Source organism: Nuphar pumila, chromosome 7 (genome assembly GCF_984573655.1).
Source record: "Nuphar pumila chromosome 7, dmNupPumi1.hap1.1, whole genome shotgun sequence".
NCBI classification, from domain to species: Eukaryota; Viridiplantae; Streptophyta; class Magnoliopsida; order Nymphaeales; family Nymphaeaceae; genus Nuphar; species Nuphar pumila.
In genome coordinates, this window is record NC_143255.1 from 125,574,865 (window position 1) to 125,597,815 (window position 22,951).

Sequence of the window (22,951 nt, forward strand, 5' to 3'; positions counted from 1 at the left end):
AGAGAAAGGGACTCACTCTTGAATTCGGATGATATTGAACAAGAAGATCCTATGTTTAATCCATCCAACGACATTACTTCTTCAATTTCTAATACAGTAGTTATTCCAATCAGACGACCTGAAAGAGCTCGGCATCCTATTGAAAAGTGGGTCAGTTATGAGAATTTCACCATGGATTTTCAGTTATTTTTGTCACAGATTGAAAAAGAGACCGAGCCTAGACATTTTCATCAAGCCATTAATTCCAAAAAATGGATTCAAGCCATGAATGAAAAGATGGAAGCTTTGTACCAGTGTCAAACATGGACAGTTGTCCCTCGACCTCCAGATAGAAATGTTGTTGGCTCACGATGGGTCTACAAGATCAAATACAAACCGAATGGAAGTGTTGAACGATACAAAGCTCGTCTCGTAGCCAAGGGATTCACTCAAGAGTTTGGACAGGACTATGATGAAACCTTTAGTGCAGTTGTGAAAATGAGCACAATTCGCATTGTTCTTTCATTAGCTGTCGATTATGGTTGGAGAATAAGTAAGCTAGATGTGAAGAATGTCTTTCTTCATGGGGATTTGAAGAAATAAGTATACATGGAACAACCGCCAGGATATACAGAAGTAGATTCAAAGGAATATGTATGCAAATTAAATCGGGCTTTCTATGGACTGAAACAAGCATCTCGATCTTGGTTTGAGAGTTTCTCTCTAGAAATTCAAAGACAGGGTTTCTATCGATCGCAATTGGATCACTCCCTCTTTATTCTTCGAGGTAAGGAGTTTACTACCTTCTTGTTAATATATGTTGATGATATAATTATTACAGGAAGTAGTGAGAATCATGTTCAAGAAACTAAAGATCTTCTGAGTCAAAGGTTCAAAATGAAGGACCTTGGAAACCTTCGGTACTTTCTTGGAGTAGAAGTGGATAGTCAAGGAAATAAACTTACTTTGACCCAACATAAATACACTCTGGATCTGTTAGAAAATGGTGGAATGAAAGATTGCAAGCCTCTTGCTACTCCTAGTGTGCTTAACCAGAAACTAAGTGTGCAAGACGGAGACTTGTATCATGATCCCACCAAATATCAGAGTCTAGTGGGAATGCTTCAATATCTTACTTTTACCAGGCCTGATATTACATATTCAGTCAATCAAGATTCTCAATTCATGCATGAGCCAAGGACGGGACACATGGATGCAGTAAAGAGGATACTGAGGTACATAAAGAGTACTGTTGGAGATGGACTTTTGTACACCAAAAGCAGATCCATGAATACTGCTCATGACATAATTGCTTATTCAGATGCAGACTGGATTGGAGATCCTGATGATCGAAAGTCAGTTTCAGGGTATGGCGTTTTCATTGGTGTCAATCTTGTTTCCTGGAGTAATAGAAAACAAAAGGCAATGGCTAGATCTAGCACAGAAGCAGAATACAGGGCGATGGTTGCTGCTACGGCAGAAGTAACATGGACTAGACATTTGTTAACAGAGCTCAAAGAGCCGATTGCTAGTTGTTCTCTCTTTTGTGATAACCAAAGTGTTATTCAAATATCTCTTAATCCCATTCATCACAGCAAGACCAAGCACATTGAGATTGATCAGCATTTTATCAGGCAGAAGATTGAAGAAAAAGAGATTGAGCCCCATTATATTACAACAGAAGAGCAAGTGGCTGATTTGTTCACTAAAGGACTCACAAAGTGCCGTTTTTGGTTTCTAAAGAGCAAGTTGTCCATGATCCAAAATCATGCACAACTTGAGGGAGACTATTAGACAGTGTAGTATACATGTTTTGTATTTACAGTTTGGATCTGGATCCGGATCCAAACTATTTGTATGTAATGGCATACTTGTAAATAACCCCAACTTATCAGGGTTATTGTAAATGCTATGTATTAGGGCTTTTGCCTATATATTAATGAAATAGGTCACGATTTCTGATAATAAGAAATCGTGACTCATTGCAGCCTCTCTCTCTTTCTTCTCTTAGTTTCTCGTTCGCAGGCTATGAAGAAAACTTACAATCTTATATTTGTTAACAGTTATTCTCGTTACACATGGATCTTTTTTATGAAATGCAAATCTGAGACTTTCAAGTTGTTTCAGAACTTCCATTCTCTTGTTAAGAATCATTTTTCTGAAAATATCCTCTATTTCCAATGTGATGGAGGAGGTGAGTTCTCTTCAAATGACTTTATTAATTTTCTTCGAACTAATAGAATAAGTAGGCGAGTGTCATGCCCAAAATATGTCCCCAGACCACATGATAGAAATGTAGTTGGATCCAAGTGGGTGTATAAAATAGTGTACATGGAGTAGCCCATTGGGTATGCAGAAGGAGACTCTAAGGAATACATGTGCAGGTTAAAAAAGGCTATATATGGTTTGAAATAGGCGTCACGCTCTTGGTTTGACAGTTTCTCCCTTGAAGTACAAAAATATAGTTTTAGTCGGTCTCTTCTCGACCACTCTCTGTTTATTTTTCAATGCCAAGATGTAGTTACTCTGTTATTGATATATGTAGATGACATTATCATTACAGGTAACTTTAATGATCACATTGAGCAGGTCAAAGGATTCCTGAATCATACATTTAAGATGAAGGATTTTGGTAAATTGTGATATTTTCTTAGACTTGAAGTTGACAGAACCACTGAAGGGATGACTCTCACCCAACATAAGTATACTATTGATGTTCTCAGCAAGGCAAGTATGAAAGATTGCAAACCTCTAAGCACACCAAGTGTTCTTCATTAGAAATTCAGTTCCCAAGATAGAGAGTTGTACGAGCATCCTACTGGATATCGTAGCATAGTTGGGATGCTGCAATATCTCACTTTTACTCGGCCTGGCATTGTTTACTCAGTTAATCAGGTGTCTCAATTTATGCATGAGCCGCGTGTTGGGCATATGGAGGTTGTTAAACATATTCTTCGGTATTTGAAGGGAATTATTGGAGATGGTCTTCTGTATAGAAAGAGGATGAGTGGACAACATGCACATGAACTCGTTATTTATACGAATGCAAACTGAGGAGGAGATCCAGATGAACGGAGGTCAGTCGCAGGCTATTGTGTTTTTATTGGCATAAACTTAGTTTCCTGAAGCAATAGGAAACAAAAGGCCATTGTCAGGTCGAGCACAGAAGCCAAATATAGATCAATCGCAGTTGTCACAGCCGAGGCAACATGGATTAGACACTTGTTGACAGAAGTAGGAGAACCAATCTCCCGATCTCTCCTCCTATGTGACAATCAAAGCGCCATCAACATGTTCTTTGATCCCATTCATCACAGTCGTGCCAAGCATATTGAAATAGATCAACATTTTGTGAGACAGAAGGTCGAAGAGAAGGAGATTGAACCTGAGTTCGTTCGAACTACTGATCAAGTTGCTGACTTATTTACAAAGGGACTGACCAAGGACAAATTTTGGATGCTAAAAGGCAAGTTGTTCATGGTTCAAAACCATGTACAACTTGAGGGAGGGTGAATAGAAGTCATGTTTTATCTTTTGAGTCTAAACCCGGGATCCAAATCCAATCTGTGTTTACTGTTCACGCTATTTCATTAATGGTAGTATGTAAATTAGTCATGTTGTAAAAGGGTATTTTAGTACCCTAATTATTGTATTCAGAAAATATAATGAAACAGCATGGTGCGCCTATTCCAGTGTGAGGAATTAGGCTTTCTACAACAGCCGACTCTCTTCCTCTCCCATTCTTTCTCTCTCTTCGTGTGATTGAATATTGGACTCTATGATTTCTAACAAGGCTTGGTTCGCTAAGTTCAGCAAATTCATCAAGGAGTCTGGCTACAAGAAGAGTGCCCATGATCATACCCTTTTCATAAAAAGGGGGAACATGTAAGCATTCTTATAGTCTATGTGGATGACATAGCTGTGTCAGGCAATGATAAGGAAAAAATCTATAATTTGAAGCAATACTTGAGATAAGTCTTTGACATAAAACACTTGGGAAAGTTGATATATTTTTTGGGAATTGAAGTACTACAATCCTCTAAAGGGTTGGTTATCTCCCAAAGGAAATATGTGATAGACCTAAAGGAGATAGGTACGTTGGGAAGCAAGCCCACTAACACTCAAATTGAAGTGAATTAAAATTGTGCAAGAGTGATGGTAACTCATATAAAGACAAAATCCGGTACCAGAGATTGGTGGGATAATTTATCTCACCATCTCTAGACCGGTAATCACTTTTGCTGTGAGCATATTAAGTATGTATATGCACGCTCCAAGTCAAGTACATGTGCAGGGGGTGACTCAGGTGTTGAAATATCTCAAAGGGAATCAAGGAAAAAGGATCCCTATGCATAATCATAATCATTACCGAGTAGAGATATTTACTCATGCCGATTGGACAGGATGTCTGGAAGATAGAAGATCTACCACTGGTTATTGTACATTTGTAAGAGGAAATCTAGTATCATGGAAGAGCTTGTTTCCCATTCAAGTGCCGAATCAGAGTATAGGGCAATGGCATTGGGAGCATGCAAAGGAATATGAATTAATTTTGTCTTACAAGAGTTTGGTATTGGTGTGGATCATCTTATGCCATTATATTGTGACAATAAGTCAGCTATTCATATAGCTACCAATCCAATGCATCATGAAAGAACAAAACACATAGGAGTGGATTGTCACTTCATCAGAGAAAAAGTTGAAGATAAGACCTTTGAAGTGATTCATGTAGGAACACATAATCAACTTGCAGATGTTCTCACAAAGGCTGTGCGCAAGACAATGGGTTGTGCGCAAAACAAGGCATGCTAAGTTGATCAACAAGTTGAAGATGACCGACATCTTCACCCCCCAACTTGAAGGGAAGTGTTGAAGAGGAGACTACTTTTGTCCATAGTCATTGATTGTTTTATGTTATGTTGGTGTTTTGGAAATTGTAAGGGTACTATTGTCCATTCATTTTAAAGGCTGTCATCTTTTAATAAAAGAAGATAGAGGGGTCAAGTAAGACAAAACTCTCTCTTTCTTTTATCTCTTTCCTCCCCTGCCTCCTCCTTGAAGGGATCAAGGGTCCCACCCAATGACCAACTCAACCTTTATGAAAAACAAAAGAAATAGGTTTTATACTGAAGTCTGATCCGAACCGTAACCATGTTCACACAAGTATCCCAGGCACACCCATGCTACACAGACCTACATAAATAGGTGGGCATATCAAAATGAAAATTTAACCAGGACGTGTTTCACTTAATATATCAGTAGAAGAACGATGTGCTTTGAACATTACTGCACCATTGTGTTAAACAACTTGATGAGTCAAGATACCTTTCCTCATCTTGTACCATGCACATGCATTAATAACTTCCTTCACATTCGCTTCATGGATCGGACCATTATGAAGGGCTCAATACAAGAGAAGACATAAAGAAAGATAAACATGTCAGTAAGAGAAGAAAGCTGCTCACAACAATTGTCACGAAATGGCATGGAATCAAAGATACAAAAGAAAATAAAAACAATAGTAATTTAACTAAAACAATTGAAATCCAAATGCATTATCACAATGCGTTTAGCTAAAGACAAACACAACAAACAATACATGACCAAGAACAAGAAGTATATATATATATATATATATTATTAAGAAAAAATAATCACATTATTTGCAAGAAATCATCACTACAATGACTCATGCATTCCACAGCCATTACCCTCTCTTCGCTCATGCACACACCCACATTTTATATTGGGGGGACTAGCCTCATGCCAGCTTCTCACAATTTACTTGTTAAATATTATTAAATCCAGCAACCTCTCATAACCATGAAAATGTATTCCTGCTTAGATATTCAATTCACTTTCTGACTAGGAACAAGTACATGAACATTATAATGTCAATTTTGTAACTGTTGATTATGGGCTATTGCTCAAGAAACCCTGCATAATCAACTTCATAGTATTGTAAACCACAAACGAGGAGAAAGATGCACTTGGCTTGTCATAGTCATGGGCCTAACTATCCCATTATGAGCAGAGATATACTTAATAGTTTCAATTATCATCAATTGTGATCTATGAAATAAGCATGACATAGGTCTAATAAAAAGTCACTATGCCAATCACTCCTCAAAACATTACACTTCCATTTGATTTCAGAAGATCATCAATAAACTTAAACCTTATCCAAAGATTTTGCTTAATGATTAAACCAAGCATGTAGATCGATAAATCTATAATAAGGACAAGCTAGGAAAGCTACTGGTTTTCATCTGATTCAAAAGTTCATGGGATGACTATCAGTTTAAACCACGATTGTTAGATATTCTTTTTTAATCATAAGCTTTATGGCTCAAATCATCCTGACCAAGCATATCAAGGTCTTCAAGCCACTGTAGGCTAAAAGTTAAATTTTCATGTATCTTGTCTCACTGGGCAACAGATAATCACTCACAAAACCTTTTCTTCCATATAATCAACCCAGCAAATAACATCCAAAGGTATCTTTGCCCTCAATGACACACACATGATGTATAAATTGCACATGCCAGCTGCAGTTGAATAAATGAGTTTATCCTGGATCTTCACTGTGTTCCTGAAGTGAAGATTTCATCATTTATCAAAATTCACTGTTTGACAAAGGCAGGATTAATAACTACATGCAGTTTACATGAAGGCAGTTATGTTACTGCACAAATTGGCCTGCAGTAAGGTCCACTTTCACTTTGAAACAGTAACTTTCAACTTCCTAGTGCTCAAATACAGGACATACCAAGCTCGTGAGAGGCATCTCCATAAGACAAACTATTGCAAACCAAAATGGCCAAAATAAACTAGTCAAATATAGTAGTTAACTATCAGGAGAAAAAGCTGACAGAAACCAAAGCATTTTATACCAAAACATGCAGGAAGGAGAGAGATATACCAGCTCATTGCATAACCAGAGAAAAGCAACCTGCATATCGCAAAGATCACAGGGACAATAACTGCCAGAAGAACCCCACAAGCATGAAATAACACCCCTACAAGCAGGAGAAAAAAAGTGAAATCAAAGTTAACTGCACATTAAATGATAAAAGATGTGTATAAAGCAGAAAAACACATAAAGCATGCAAACCAGAAGATCTCCATTGTCCTGGACTGGACAAGTATACAGAGATCTTCATGGAACCGGCTTGCAAGTAGGCTGCAAGCTACAACCGCAGAATCTGCCTACAAGAGCAAAGCGAAGCGAGATTGACTGCAAACAAAGCTTCTATCAAATACCTACGAGGGGAATAAGCAACTTCAATTCCTAAAAAATATTTAATAAACCTAAATCAATCATTTCAAAATGAGTTTTAAGAAGTTTTTGATGTTTTTAACTCCTTGTTTGTCGCCTCCGGTGATGATCATGTCATTCACATAAAGAAGGAAAACAATAATCCCTGCATCAGAATTCTTAATAAACAAAGCAGTGTCAGTCAAACAAGATTAAAAATCAATATCAAGCATTACATGATTAAACCTATCATATCAAGCTTTTGGTGCTTGTTTAAAACCATAAAGAGCTTTTTCTAAATGAAGAGTTTTACCCTTAGGGATACTAATAGCAGGTGGGGCTTTCATGTACACTTATTCAACTAGATTTTCATTGAGAAAAGCATTTTTGACATCCATTTAAAATATCGATTATTTTCTAATGGAAGCCAATGCAATTAATGTTCTGACAGTGGTCATACGAGCAACTAGAATAAAAAATTCTTCATAATCGATGTCATACTCTTGGACAAACCCTTTGGCCACTAATCGGGCTTTATATCTTTAAAGAGTTTCACCACTCTTAGTTTTGACTTTGTAAACCCATCGACAGCCTATAGGTTTCTTACCTAGAGGAATATCTTGAATAGTCCAAGTGTTGGCCTTTTCTAATGCGTTCAATTCTGCCTCATGGCTTCTACCCATTCTATACGATTTTTGGCTTGAGAATAGGATGATGGTTCTACGTATGATTGTATTAATGCAATAAATGCCCTGTATATAAGTGAAAAATATTTGTATGACACAATTTTTAGGAGGTCTAGAAATTATGAATGACCTTCTGGTTGACACTTCGGAATATCTTTCTAATGCATATGGAAGATTTGACTTTCTACGTCTTGAATATTATAGACTAACGTCCCTATCGGTTTGCTCTTCATTATCAACATTATGTTCAAAATCAATAGTAGTTTAATCATTGTCAAAATCACATTCATCAAATTTTGAAGTCAAATCTATTAAAAAGGAATATTCAAAGACTTCCTGGGGTTTTTCAAATTCAAAAAAACTTTCTTTCTCTAAGAAAGATATGTTTCTTGATACATATATTTTTTCATTTTGCAAATCAAAACACCTATAGCCTTTTTTATTATCAGCATATCCTAAGAAGGCACAAGGAATCGCTTGGGGAAAGAGTTTGTCATTCATATTGGTGAAAACAAAACACTTGCATTCAAAGACTCTTAATCTAAAATAATCAGGAGATAAGTTAGCAAGTTTTTCAACTGGAGTTATACTTTTCAAAGAAGAAGATGGCATTCGATTAATAAGATAGATAGGGCAGCTTCTGCCCAAAAATCTTTTGAAACTTATTTTGCTATTAATAAAGTCCTAATGGTTTCCATGATATGTTGATGTTTATGTTCGGCCAGACCATTTTGTTGTGATGCGTGTGGACAAGATCTTTGATGTGTGATGCTATGTAAGTTAAGATAGTCTTTGAATTCTTTTGACATAAATTTTCCCCCTCAATCAGTGTGAAAGATAAAAAATATCATTTTGAAAATTATTTTTAACCATTTTATGAAATGTTTGAAAGTGTAAAAAAACCTCAGATTTATGCTTAAGGAAGTAAATCCAAGTATGCCTAGAAAAGTCATCGACAAAAATTACATAATATACATATCCACCTTTTGAAATAACTGGTACAGAACCCCAAACATCTGAATGTATTAATTCAAGTGGTCTAGAGGAAACAAAAGTTCTATTATGAAATAGTAATCTTTTCATTTTGTCAATGATACAATCTTTACAAGAAAAACTTTCAAAATTACAAAATTTTTCTAAACTTGGAAAATATTAAATTTTAGACATATGAGGATGACCAAGTCTTTTATGCCACAAATCCAAGTCTAGTTTCTGAACATTATAACAAAAAGCATTTTTAAGCAATTCCAAAAAATCCATGTAATAGAGTCATTCTCTATGGCCTTCCCCAATTAGCTTCCCTGACTGGTGATCTTGTACCCAACAACCATAAGAAGAGAAGGAGATATTACACCCATAATTAGATATTTGAGAAACAAATAAAAGGTTTAAATTTAGTTTAGGAATATATCTAACTTCTGAGATAAAAAAATTTCTTTGTTTTATGAAGTTTTTCAAAATTTTCTATTCTTTCTATTTAAAGAGAGGTACCCTCAGCTGTGAAAACTTTTGATACACTTTAGTTATTTTTAAGACATTCGGATAATCCATCAACATTTAGGGTCATATGAAAAGAAGCACCAGAGTCAAAGAGCCAAGAAAAGTTATCGGGATCGAAGAATGATGAAACAGCTGCTTCAGTCGAGCCTTCAGTTGAGGAGGATGCTCCTTTGAAAAGAGGTTGAAGAATCTCCATTAATTGGGCAATAGATACTGGTGCATCTTGATCTTTTGATTTTGATATGATAGATGCAACTTTCTTTTCTTCTCTTTTTTTAGCTTAGGACATTAAGGCTTATTGTGCCCCAGCTCATGACAATGGTGGCAAATGACTTTTTTTTTGTCAAATCATCATTTTTTCTACCAAAATGAAGTGGCCTATAAGTGCGCACAAAGTTACCCGATCTAGACACAGTTAGAACGGAATCATCTTCAGGTTTTTGAGTATTCTTCCTAAGTTTGTTTTCCTTCATAGTCAGTTCCTCTATAGTATCAATGATAGAGGAAACCTTTTCTCGATATAAAAGAGTCGATTTGGTCGACTCAAATTTCGGCCTTAAACCGTTTATAAATTGATAAAAATGTTCCATATCGAGCTGCTTTTGGTGATGCTCGATATCTTCATAACAATGTCATTTTGGCTCAAGAAGAGTCAATTTCTCCCAAAGCTCGGATAACTCATTGTAATATTCCTTAATAGTTTTGTCCTTTCGAGTCACCGTCCGGACTTTGTCTTGAAAATTACATACATATGCAATATCTTTAAGAGAATAAATATTTCTAAGATATTCCCAAGCTTTATCGGCATACTCAAATTTAGCAAGGCTAGAGCATTTCTTAATGTCAACGCTATTAATTAGCCATGACGTAATTTTGACGTGCCCTATCCTCCACTCTTTCAATTTTTTCTCATAGGTTGCCAATGTCTTATTCTTCTCTCCTTCCATGAGAGGTACTTCATTGTCATTCTCAATTTTTATGAGAATTAGTTTCGGTTCCAAATCGAAACCATCCACTGTACCCCCACAACCATTTTCCCCAAATGTGGTGCTTCATGATTGAAGCCCACATCACATAGTTGGTGTCATTTAATTTCATGGGTATGATGGTGATCTTATCATTGTCATCAATCTTTTACAAGGGTGAGAAAAAAAGAGAATAGATGACAGAAGAAAAAAGAGAGAAAGATAAGAGAAGAATGAGCACAAATGCAACATTCTGTAGCCAAGCTTACTCCAAATGCTTTCCTTCTTCAAAAAAAGTCTCTTGAGTCATGAACAAAAGGATAAAACACCCTTTGCAAAGGAGGCATTCAAAATGAGGCAGGAATTCTTTAAGATCTAAGGTATTCAAGGCTCTGATACCATGTAATGAAATGGTGGTCTTCCACAAAAGCACGAGAAACTCTCAAAGAGTGTCTATTGGAGACGCCTCATACACAACCCATAAAAGGGTATAAATGAAAGAACACAATAAAAATAATAAATCTTTATTTCTCCCAAGATATGCTTAAAAAGCAATGAATACAATGGAGGGGGAACACCCCTATTTATACAAGTGGAAGAGTGGTGAAGGAGAGCTCTTTTGGAGCTCTCCTTAAGAATCGTTGGACCTAGTCCAACGGCTCTAAATATAGCCATTGGATTAGGTCCAACGACTATATCCTTAGTCAAGTCCTAGTTGATATGGTATCTAGTTCTAAACGAACTAGATAAAAATAAAATGAAAAAGAAAATAAAAATAAAACTATATATAATAATATAATATTATATTATTATTATATATGTTACATTTTATATTTTAACAATAACAACAACTGGATCTATATATTGGATCCAGATCCAATATCTAGGTCCAGCATTCAGGAATTGACGTCTCTTGCAGTCCAGTTTATGTATGCCTTCTATTTGTGTAGGTTTCCTATTTGTATAAGGTTTCTTGCTTACCTAGGTTTCCTATTTGTGTGAGAAAGGAGTCCTTGATCTCTACAATGACCTGTCATTGTGTGTGTGTGAGAGAGAGAGATTCCAGAGAAAGGGCGTCAGTCCCTCGTGGCTGCGCCTTTCATTCTATTAATAAGTTGAGTATAAAAAATCTAGGGTACAGAAATACCCCTTAATAACATGCTAATTTACATTATACATTGATTGGGTCTGGACCCGATCCAGTATATAAATCGGGTCGGATCCTGCATATACATAATGACGACTTCTTTTCAGCCTCCCTCAAGTTGTGCATGGTGTTGAACCATGAACAACTTGCCTTTCAGAAACCAAAATTTGTCCTTTGTCAACCCTTTAGTGAGGATGTCAGCAACTTGTTCTTCAGTTGGTACATACATAGGCTCAATCTCTTTATCTACAACCTTTTTCCTAATAAAATGTTGATCTATTTCAATATGCTTTGCTCGACTATGGTGGATGGGATTGAAGGACATGTTGATGGCACTTTGATTGTCACACAGTAGCAGTGACCGAGCAATCGGTTCTCCCATTTCTGTCAGGAGATGTCTTATCCATGTAGCCTCAGCCGTGACAGCAGCCATCGATCTGTATTCAGCCTCAGTGCTTGACCTAGCAACCGCCTTTTGTTTTCTATTGCTCCAAGATACCAAGTTTGGTCCAATGAAGCTGCAATAACCGGATACTGATCGTCGTTCATCTGGATCACCCGCCCAATCAGCATCAGCATAAATGACGATCTCATGGCCCCCGCCTGGATCTAATTCTTTTTTCTTGTATACCAACCCATCACCAACGGTACCCTTCAGGTAACGAAGTATACGTTTGACTGCCTCTATATGTGATGTTGAGAATAGGTGGTTTTAAGTAGAGTTATTTTTCATTAAGGTGCTTTTTGTAATTTAGTTCTTTATAATAGGTTTGTATTGTAATTAGGTCTTTAAGCCTCTCTCTATTTAACATAGAGAGAGGCCCTAATCTCAATTACGAGTTCTGAGGTTTTCTTTGCAGCCGTCTCTCTCTCTTCTCTCTCTCTCTCTTCTCTATCTCTAGGGTCCAGGTCATCTTCTACATGGTATCAAAGCTGTACCGACCGTGGGAGCGTGATCGTGGGAGCGTGATCGACCGTGACGAGGGAGTGTGATCGAGTCTGATCAAGGCTCGATCGATCGTGGAGGCCATCGTGATCGTGATTCAATACCTAATCAGATCGTGATCAAGGCCACCAGATCCGTCAACAGATCTAATGAGTAAAAGAAAAAATACCTAATCAGGTCAGCGATGAAAAATTTTTTTTGGATCTGTTGACAGATCTGATCACGCTGTTGGTCGTGGATGCTTGTTGTGAGTTCGCAGCTTCTTGTTTTATCGTTTCATGACTACCTACTGTCTCGGTGGTATTTCCTGCCGTCAGTTTCGTGGCTACCTGTTGGGAGTTGATTGTTGTTGGTATAGTATACACTGAACATGTGAGATATTGCTATAGTTGCTGTTGGGAGTCTGATTACTGTTGGTGATTCTACATATGGTTGGGGCCCTGTTTTGTGTATCTTGATATCGTGGCTGTGTGGAGTTTGATTGGTGTTGGTACTATTTGCACTGAAAATGTCGTGATTTCAGGTCGTGACTTCCTGCTTCTTTTTTTTTCCAGCAATCCAACTCTTAGTGGTGTTGCTCGAAAAAATTAATGACGTACTGTCAAACTGTATATGTCTGGGGAGCTGCCCCTGTTATGGAAAAATTTTTCTGCATATGCAGAAGTCGTGTTAGCTGTGAATCACTGAAGTGCTGAATTATCTGTCTGCTTGTGGGCTGCTGCTCACTACTGTAGTGGGGGTTTTTTATTGTTGTTCGTAAGTGAACAACTGTTGGTTGGAATATCAGTTGGCGTGTGGGTGTAACACGCGGGGGTTTTTTTTTTTGTGGTGAGTGTGGAGACTGTCCAGTTTTTTTTACCTGCAGTATGGCTGAAACTTCGAAAGGTGATTCAAAATTGGAACATATGGGAGAATATAAGGCATTTGCCAATCCCTTTTCGTACGGCTCGTCTGTAAGGTTAAATGAAACTAACTATGCCAGGTAGTCCAGAACATTTATGATGTCGGTATCTGGACATCGTAGAAAACATATCTTGTTGGAAGATGGACCCACTGAAAAGGTGGGAAAATATGTTACCTGGGATGAAGATAATGACATAGTCATGTCATGGATTATGAATAAAGTCGAACCCCATATTGCAGATGGTTTAATTTATTATAATACAGTCAAACAGATGTGTGACAATCTTCGAGATACATACTCACAAGAAACTAATGTGAGTCGTATCCTACAAGTCGAACAGGAAATATACAATTTACAACAGGGAGATCAAACCTTGGCCCAGTATTATGCCTCCGTAAAAGCTGCTTTTGAAAGACTTAATGCTCACAGACCTCTCTGTTGTTCGAAACAAAAGGATCATCAAGAACAAACTATGGTTGCTAGGTTTCTTACAGGTTTATCTTCAGAATTTTCTGTTGCAAAAGTCCAAATGTTGACTGGGTCGGATGTGCCTACTCTTGCTGAGGCATATAACCGTCTAAGCAGACTTGCTATATCTCTTCCACATTCTCAGCCTGTGACTCAGTCTTCTGCCTTAGTTGTCTCATCTGGTTATGGACGTGAAAATCTTCAGAACATCAGAGGACGAGGTCGCGGCCGAGGTGTGGGAGGCAGAGGAAAGCTTCAATGTACATTCTGTGGAAAATCTGGACATTTAGAAGATCGTTGCTGGGATAAGCATGGCCGACCAACCTCATCTTCATCAAAGTCATATGCTCCTAGAGCTAATACTACTTCTCTCGAGGCAACAAAGGCACAAGACAATATTTCTGCAAGTGACAGTAGTATAACCCTCAGTCGTGCTGAATATGATGAGCTGATAGCTCTTCGTCCTTTGAGCTCTACCTCTCCTGTTGCTGGTGTTGCCGATTCAACCGGAAATCTTCTTCATCCGACTGACAGTAAGTGGATTATTGATTCTGGTGCATCCAGACATTTGTGTGGAAATTCACTTGTTTTTTCAGATCTAAAGGATATTAAGGCTCAGCTTGGAGTCTCATTAGCCGATGGGAGTACCTCCCCGGTTGTTGGTCAGGGAAATATTTCTATATCCTCCTCATTACAGTTGAAAAATGCTCTTTATGCCCCAAAATTTCCTCAAAGTTTACTTTCTGTGAGTTGTCTTGTAAAAGAACAAAACTGTAGAGTAATATTTGATCCAATGGGTTGTCATTTTCAGGATTTGCTGACGGGGAAGAAGATTGGTGGAGGCTATGAAGAAAATGGAATCTATTACTTACATCATCCAATGGGTACTGTGCATGCTGCAGTGGACCATTCATTTAGTCCTGTTCAGTGGCATCGTCGTCTTGGTCATCCTTCATTGTCAAAGCTTCGTTCGGTCTTTCCTCAGATTCCCTCCACCACATCATTTCAGTGTGAAGCATGTCAGCTGGGCAAGCATCATCGAAGTTCGTTCCCTTCGAGTCAGAGTCAATCTAGTAATAAAGTCTTTGAACTTCTTCATGCAGATGTATGGGGTCCTAGTAAGATTCATACTAGGACTCAGTGTCGATACTATCTCGTTATTGTTGATGATTTCTCTAAGTTATCATGGGTGTTTTTAATAAAGGAACGATCTGATGTTCCAAATATTATCAAATCTTTAATTCTTGAAATAAAGACTCAGTTTGAATCAAGTGTCAAGATTGTTCGCACTGATAATGCTCTCGAGTTTAAATCAAAAAGTCTGTTACAATTTTACCATGATAGTGGCATCCAACCCCAAACTTCCTGTGCCTATTCATCTCAACAAAATGGGGTGGCTGAGCGAAAACATCGTCACCTACTTGATATTGCCAGGACCATTATGATCCAATCAAATGTTCCTGCGTTATACTGGGGAGATGCAATTACAACTGCTTGCTATCTGATCAACTGCATGCCTTCCTCTTCTGTGGGTGATCAAATTCCAATTCATATCCTAAAACCAAATACCCCTCTCTTCTCCCTCTCTCCCAAAGTGTTTGGATGTGTTTGCTTTGTACACAAACTTGGCCCTGACCGTGATAAATTAGCTGTTCAAGCTACAAAGTGCATATTTATAGGTTATCCAAAAAATCAAAAGGGATATCGATGTTATGATCCTACTTCTCGCCGAGAGTATGTCAGTGCGGATGTGTCTTTCTTGGAATCCACTCCATATTACTCTAATATTGGTTCCCCGCTGCAGGTTGATCCAGCTGAGTCTTGCCCATTACCTATACCTCCTTTTCCCTTGGAATCCGTGCCCTCATTCCCGAACCACACTTCATCCTCTTCCAGATTTCATAATCCTCCATTGGTATATGTGTGTAGAGATCCACCTCCGCAAGTGCCTCCATCTTCTTCCCCTGAGGTAAGTTCTACTGACAATAATGATCTTCATGATGATGATAACAGGCCGATTGCTCTACGAAAGGGGACACGACAATGTACTTTATATCCCATGTCTCGTTTTGTCTCTGAAGCCAGAATTGGAAATCAGATGAAATCTTTTATTTCAGCTTTATCTGCTGAAGTTATTCCTCGGAACTATCAGCAGGCCGAGATTCATACTCACTGGAAGAGGGCTATGCAAGAAGAAATGGATGCCTTAATATCTCAGCATACTTGGGATCTAGTTGATTCCCCTGCAGATGCTGACATTGTTGGATGCAAATGGGTATATACGATAAAGTACAAATCTGATGGTTCAATTGAATGGTACAAGGCCAGATTAGTAGCCAAAGGGTATACTCAGACATATGGTATTGATTTCTTTGAAACTTTTTCTCCTGTTGCACGAATGGGTACCATTCGTCTTGTTCTCTCAGTAGCTGTGCAGCATGGTTGGAGCCTGTCTCAATTAGATGTGAAAAATGCATTTCTATATGGGGACCTATCTGAAACTGTTTACATGCAACAACCTCCAGGATTCGAGGTTGAGGGGGAGTGTCAGAAGGTATGTAGATTGAAAAAGGCAATTTATGGCTTGAAACAAAGTCCTCGTGCATGGTTTCAGAAGTTGTTTGAAGTAATGTCAGGTTTTGGCTTTGATAGGTCAGCAGCAGATCATACACTATTCATAAAGAAAACTAGCTCTGGCATAGTTGTTATGGTGGTATATGTGGATGACATCATTCTTACAGGTGATGATGTGAAAGCTATTGAAGCCACAAAGGCTCATCTTCACAAACACTTTGTTACAAAAGACCTTGGTTCACTCAGGTATTTTCTGGGTATAGAAGTTGCCATGAGCCGTGAAGGGATGGTGTTGTCTCAACGAAAGTATGTTCTTGACTTATTAAAGGAAACATGAATGTTGGAAGCTAAACCAGCAAATATTCCCATGGACCATAAAGTTCAGTTGTTTGAAGAAGGGTCAAAACTAGTTGATAGCAAAAGCTATCGCTCCCTAGTTGGGAAACTACTGTATGTAACTGTGACCAGGCCAGATATTGCTTTAGCAGTGCGTAAAGTCAGTCAGTTTATGGACAAACCTACTGAGGTACACTGGAATGCAGCTATTATGATTCTCAGATATCTAAAATCTTCTCCTGGAAAGGGGTTATTGTTCAAGAAAGGTGGACCTATGGATATAGTGGCCTATTCTGATGCTGACTATGCAGGATCTGTAGTAGATAGAAAATCTACCACAGGATTTTGTGTGTTCCTGGGAGACAACTTAATCTCTTGGAGAAGTAAGAAGCAAAATGTGGTTTCTAGGTCTAGTGCAGAATCAGAATATCGGGCTATGGCCCAAACAGCTGCTGAATTGATGTGGGTTCGTACTGTTCTTCTTGATCTCCAGGTGAAGGTTTCTTCTCCCATGACCATGATGTGCGATAACAAAGCTGCAACATACATAGCGAACAATCCTGTATTTCATGAGAGAACAAAGCACATTGAGGTTGATTGCCACTATGTAAGAGATATGGTTCAAGTGGGTCATATCACTACCCAATATCTAAAGTCGGAAGACCAAGTTGCAGATATGTTCACAAAACCTCTTGCCAGACCAATTTTTTCAAAATGTTGTGACAAGCTGAGCATGATCGATATCTATGCTCCAGCTTGAGGGGGAGTGTTGAGAATAGGTGGTTTTAAGTAGAGTTATTTTTCATTAAGGTGTTTTTTGTAATTTAGTTCTTTATAATAGGGTAGTATTGTAATTAGGTCTTTAAGCCTCTCTCTATTTAACATAGAGAGAGGCCCTAATCTCAATTACGAGTTCTGAGGTTTTCTTTGCAGCCGTCTCTCTCCCTTCTCTCTCTCTCTCTTCTCTCTCTCTCTTCTCTATCTCTAGGGTCCAGGTCATCTTCTAGATGTGACATACGAGGTTCATGCATAAACTGAGATACCTGATTAACCGAGTATACTATATCAGGTCTAGTAAAAGTCAGGTATTGCAACATGCCAACTAAGCTGCGATACTTAGTGGGATCTTCACATATATCCCCTTCCTTTGAACTCAGTTTCTGATGAATGACACTTGGAGTTGATAACGGCTTACAATCTGTCATGCCTGCTCTGCTGAGAATGTCCAACGTGTATTTGTGTTCAGTAAGGGTGAGTGTATCACTTCTTTTATCAACTTCTACCCCAAGGAAATATCGCAGCTCTCCCAGATCTTTCATCTTAAATCTCTGATTTAATAACTTCTTCACCCGCTCAATGTGACTTTTACAGTTCCCTGTGATGATGATGTCATCTGCATATATCAATAAAAGAGTAGTGACGCCTTGTTCATTGTGAATAAAAAATAAGTGATCCAGAAGGGACCGAGAGAAGTCATGCCTTTGTATCTCTAGAGAAAAATTGTCGAACTAGGAACGAGAAGCTTGTTTCAAACCATAGAGTGCTCTCTTTAACTTGCATACATATTTTTTGGCGTCTCGTTCTGCATATCCAGTGGTTTGTTTCATGTAGACCTCTTATTTTAAATCCCTGTGTAGAAATGCATTTTTTACATCCAGTTGGCTCAATGTCCATCCATGTTTAATGGCTAGACTCAACACAATGCGAATGGTCCCCATTTTAACTACAGGACTAAAAGTTTCATCAAAGTCTTGGCCTTCCTCTTGTGTGAATCCCTTGGCTACAAGTCTAGCCTTGTACCTTTCGATGCTCCCATCTGGTTTATACTTTATCTTGTACACCCATTTTGACCCAACAACATTTCTGTTTAGTTGTCTAGGTACAATCTCCCATGTCCCACATTCATGTAAGGCCTTCATTTCTTCATTCATTGCTTCTACCCATCTTCTAGAGCTCTCAGCTTGATAGAACATGAGGGGCTCATCCTCTTTACTTATGGATGTCAAGAACAACTGAAAATCCAATGAAAAATTTGTATAACTTACCCACCTGTCAAGCGGATGTCGAATATGTGAGGATCTTCTAATATCCATAATCTGTGAAGCGGGATCAGATGGATCCGTACTTGTACAAGAAATGAATGAGGGCACTTTCTCTCGCCGGGTGTACACAACACCCTTATACCTTGTTGACTCCAAGTCATGTGTAATCGTCTCTTCCGTTTGAGTTTCATTGGCTGATTCCTCATGTGTCTCCTTCTGACTGCAATTTGTTGAACAGACTACTTTACCATTGGAAAAGAGTTCAGAATTTAACCATGGGTAGTATACCTCAACGTTGGGGCTTGAGTTATCAGCATGAAGGGTTGAATTAGCATTCTGATCATCAAAGTTCATTTCATCGAAAATTACATTCCTTGATATTTTGACACGCTTGCTCAGGGGATCATAGCACCTGTACCCTTTGTAGTCTTCTGCATATCCTATAAATCTGCATTTTAAGGCTTTATCTTGGAACTTGTGCCTTAGTGAGCTATCAATGTGAACATAGCAAACAGACCCAAACACACGTAATTCATGATAATCAGGTTGTATGCCAAATAGAGAGAAATATGGTGACTTATTTTCTAAGATACTCATGGGCATTCGATTTATCACATGAACTGTGGAGTGAAAAGCCTCAGTCCATAATGATACAGGGAGATTGCTCTCATGCATCATGCTCATTGCAGTCTCAACAATATGTCGATGCTTCCTCTCAGCAATCCCATTTTGTTGAGGTGTATGCGGGCAAGACACTCTTCTCTTTATCCCATTATATTGAAGGAAACTAACAAAGTCACTCGAGGAGAATTCACCTCCTCCATCACACTGGAAATTGAGAATGTTGGTAGAGAAATGATTTTGAACAAAAGAATGAAATCTCTGGAACAAGCCAAAGACTTCTGATTTGTGCTTCAAATAAAATATCCAAGTATAACGTGAGTAACTATCAATGAAAATAAGATAGTATTTACTGCCAGAAAGAAAAATAATTGGGGCAGGACCCCAGACATCTGAACAAATGACCTCAAATAGCCTTGAAGCTCTTATTAATGGAAGCAAATGGTAAAATATGACTCTTACATAAATGACAACTAGAACACTTTGTATCAACGACCTCTGAACTCAGACTGGACTTAGGAATGAGATTATTCAAGACAAGTTTTTCAATAAAATGGTGACCACAATGGCCAAGACGACTATGCCAAAGTCTTGGCTTATTACATTCAGAAATAGTAAATATAAAATCAGGATCAAAAAATTGGCGTTGGTGAGGCTTCAAGGATGAATAGTCGGAATGAATGGAGGAAGGATCTTCTTAAAAGATGTACATGTTGCCTCATTGTTTTCCTTCAGCGAATGTCTTCCTCGTGCGAAGATCCTTGACATAAACAGAAAAGGGAGTAAATTCAACTAAAGCATTAGCATCATCAACGAGTTTTGAGACAGAAACAATGTTCTTTTGAATATTAGGTGCATGGATGACACTTGGAAGTTTAAGAGAGGACTTTGACATGGGTATAATGGCATTTCCAATATGTGAGATTGAGTGATGAGATCCATCTCCTGTAACTATGCTATTCTTACCAACATAAGGAGTAAGAGTCAAGAGTTTACCTACATCACCCGTGACATGAGTAACTGCTCCGGAGTCGACGTACCAAATGCCTTTGTCATTTTGCTTCATATTCAATCCTGCCAAGGCTGCCAACAGCAACTCCTTTAATTCTCCATCCTTCCTAGCCTCTGCTTGTGGAGCTTTCCCTTTGTTTTGAGGATTAAACCAACAATTTGCTTTAATGTGCCCTTTCTTGTTGCATAGGAAACAGGTGGAAATGGGTCTTTGTCCTTGTATATTGGGTGTTGGAAGTATGCCATGACCTCCATAGGTATTTCTCCCTTGGCCTCCCTTTCCTCGAAAAGAACTTCCTCGTCCTCGATCATAACTCATTCTCGTAGTTAGCACATCTTGGGTTCCTGAATGTCCATGAGAATCTTCAGAAGATCCTTTCAGAGTCATTTCATATTGCAATAATTTCGCACGAAGATCTTCAAACTTTGGAAGTTCTGGTAAACATAGTAAGGTTGTCGTCATAACATGATAGTTTGGCCCCAATCCACTCAAGGTTTGTTGCACTTTATTTTTTTCACTGACAAGACACCCAACAATAGTCAGCTAGTCTGTGATGCCTTTCATTTTGTTCAGGTATTCCATAATAGACATGGAATCTTTCTTCAGCATTTGAAACTCTCGCTTAAGAAACATAATTTTTGCCTCAGAAATTTGTGAATGTGTTTGAACTAACTTATCCCACAGTTCCTTAGCCAAACAATCATCAGGAAGGGCAACAAGGACCTCCTGTGAGAGAGTTGAAGTGATGTATGCCACTAGCGATTGATCTCTCTTAATCCAAGCAACATATTCTGGATTCTTGTGAAGAACAACAGATTGTTTTCCTTTATCGTCCGCTTTTTCCTGCGAAATGAATTCTGGAGGCGGTGAAACTGATCCATCCAGATGACCAGAGAGGTCCTGACTCTTTATAAATGGGATAATATGTCTTTTCCAGGTTAAGAAATTGGAGTTATTCAGTTTTTCAGAGACTAGTTGACCGAGAAAGCTTGAGGACAGTCATGACTGCGCATGAGTAAAATCCATTTGAGAGAAAACCTGAACTGACACTTAGGTATGAGAAACAAAACAGAGGGCTCGGCTAATCAGCTTCACTCGGCTAACAGATGGTAGAAGCATGTCTCGGCTAACAGAGCACTTGACTAACAGAGCACTCGGCTAACAAATGATAGAAAACAAGTTCACGTGTTGAATCAATTTCATGTGGTTGTACTCGGCAGACAGAAAGAGAAAAACAAAAAGGAATAATGCGTTTTTCAGAAAATGCGATCAAAAGTAATTTCAGAACCCACGAAACAGCAGAGATTAACAGAGATTTCAGAAGCACAGATTGTAGAAAATCAGAAGAATCATAGTGATCTGAAATAAAAACAGAGGTATGATTTCAGATTAAAGGTGAATAAGTTGACAAAGAGAGAGAAACATGTGACCGAGAAACACAGGAGGTCGAGTTTTTCACAGATTCATGTGATTGTCATCGTGAAACCAAAATGAGGTCTGTCACCGTGAAACCGAGATCAAGCTTTTGACACCTAGACTTGGTTTAGATCCACGCGTCTGTCGACTTTCACGTTGATAGGATGAAAACGAGGCAGCTCTTAAAGGAGTCCTTGATCTCTACACAGACCTACCTGTCACTGTGAGAGAGAGAGAGAGAGAGATTCCAGAGAAAGGGCGTGAGTCCCTCGTGCCTGCGCCTTTCATTCTATTAATAAGTTGAGTATAAAAAATCTAGGGTACAAAAATACCCCTTAATAACATGCTAATTTACATTATACATTGATTGGGTCTGGACCCGATCCAGTATATAAATCGGGTCGGATCCTGCATATACATAATGACGACTTATTTTCAATTTGTACAAGGTTTCCTTTTTTAGTATGTCTCTCTTACCTAGAGAGTTGTATGTGGGAAGGTCTATATTTCATATTCTACAGATAAAGGAGCATATCACACGATTTCCCCATTAGGAATCATAGCAACAGAGAAACAACAGCCCCAAGCTATACTGTCTCCCCTTCTTCTTCTTCGTAGCAGTTCTGGACACACAGGTACAATATTTATTGTGGTAACAGAGCAGGAGCACATCTGAATCTTGGGTTTTCATCTATCTATTTGCACTTTTTAGGTTTTACCCAATTTCTGTCTGTTGTTTATATTCTTTTCTTCCTTAAAATCCCCATTTCAGCATCTAATCATTTTTCTGTAACTGTTCCCAATCATAATGGTTGATGCTATCGTTGTTTTCTCAAAAGAAAAAATCCAGCAAAACCATATTTGTTGTTTTCCCCTTCTCTCTGATTGACGTCAACCACTAAAAATTCTTTTATTCTTTTTTTCCTAATCTTGACATCATAAACACTTCTTTGATTTGTTAGTATTGAAAATCTGAATCCTGCATATTCAGCCCTGTTTATCTGCAATGAATCCTGCATATTCAGCTCTGCTTATCTGAATATTCATTTTTGCATATATCACCTAACATAACCTAGTACCATATCAAGTTTCTTTAT

At 38.3% G+C, this 22,951-nt stretch overlaps 1 protein-coding gene across 1 annotated transcript in view; it reads right to left on the reverse strand.

Annotated features, from left to right (window-relative positions):
• The window catches only part of LOC149833377 (uncharacterized), a 110,583-nt gene that overhangs the window by 64,587 nt on the left and 23,045 nt on the right, over positions 1-22,951 (reverse strand). The window contains exon 11 of the mRNA XM_090015092.1: positions 6,902-6,998. Coding sequence (XP_089871218.1) covers positions 6,902-6,998 — 97 coding nt within the window. The remainder of the gene's footprint in view (positions 1-6,901; positions 6,999-22,951) is intronic.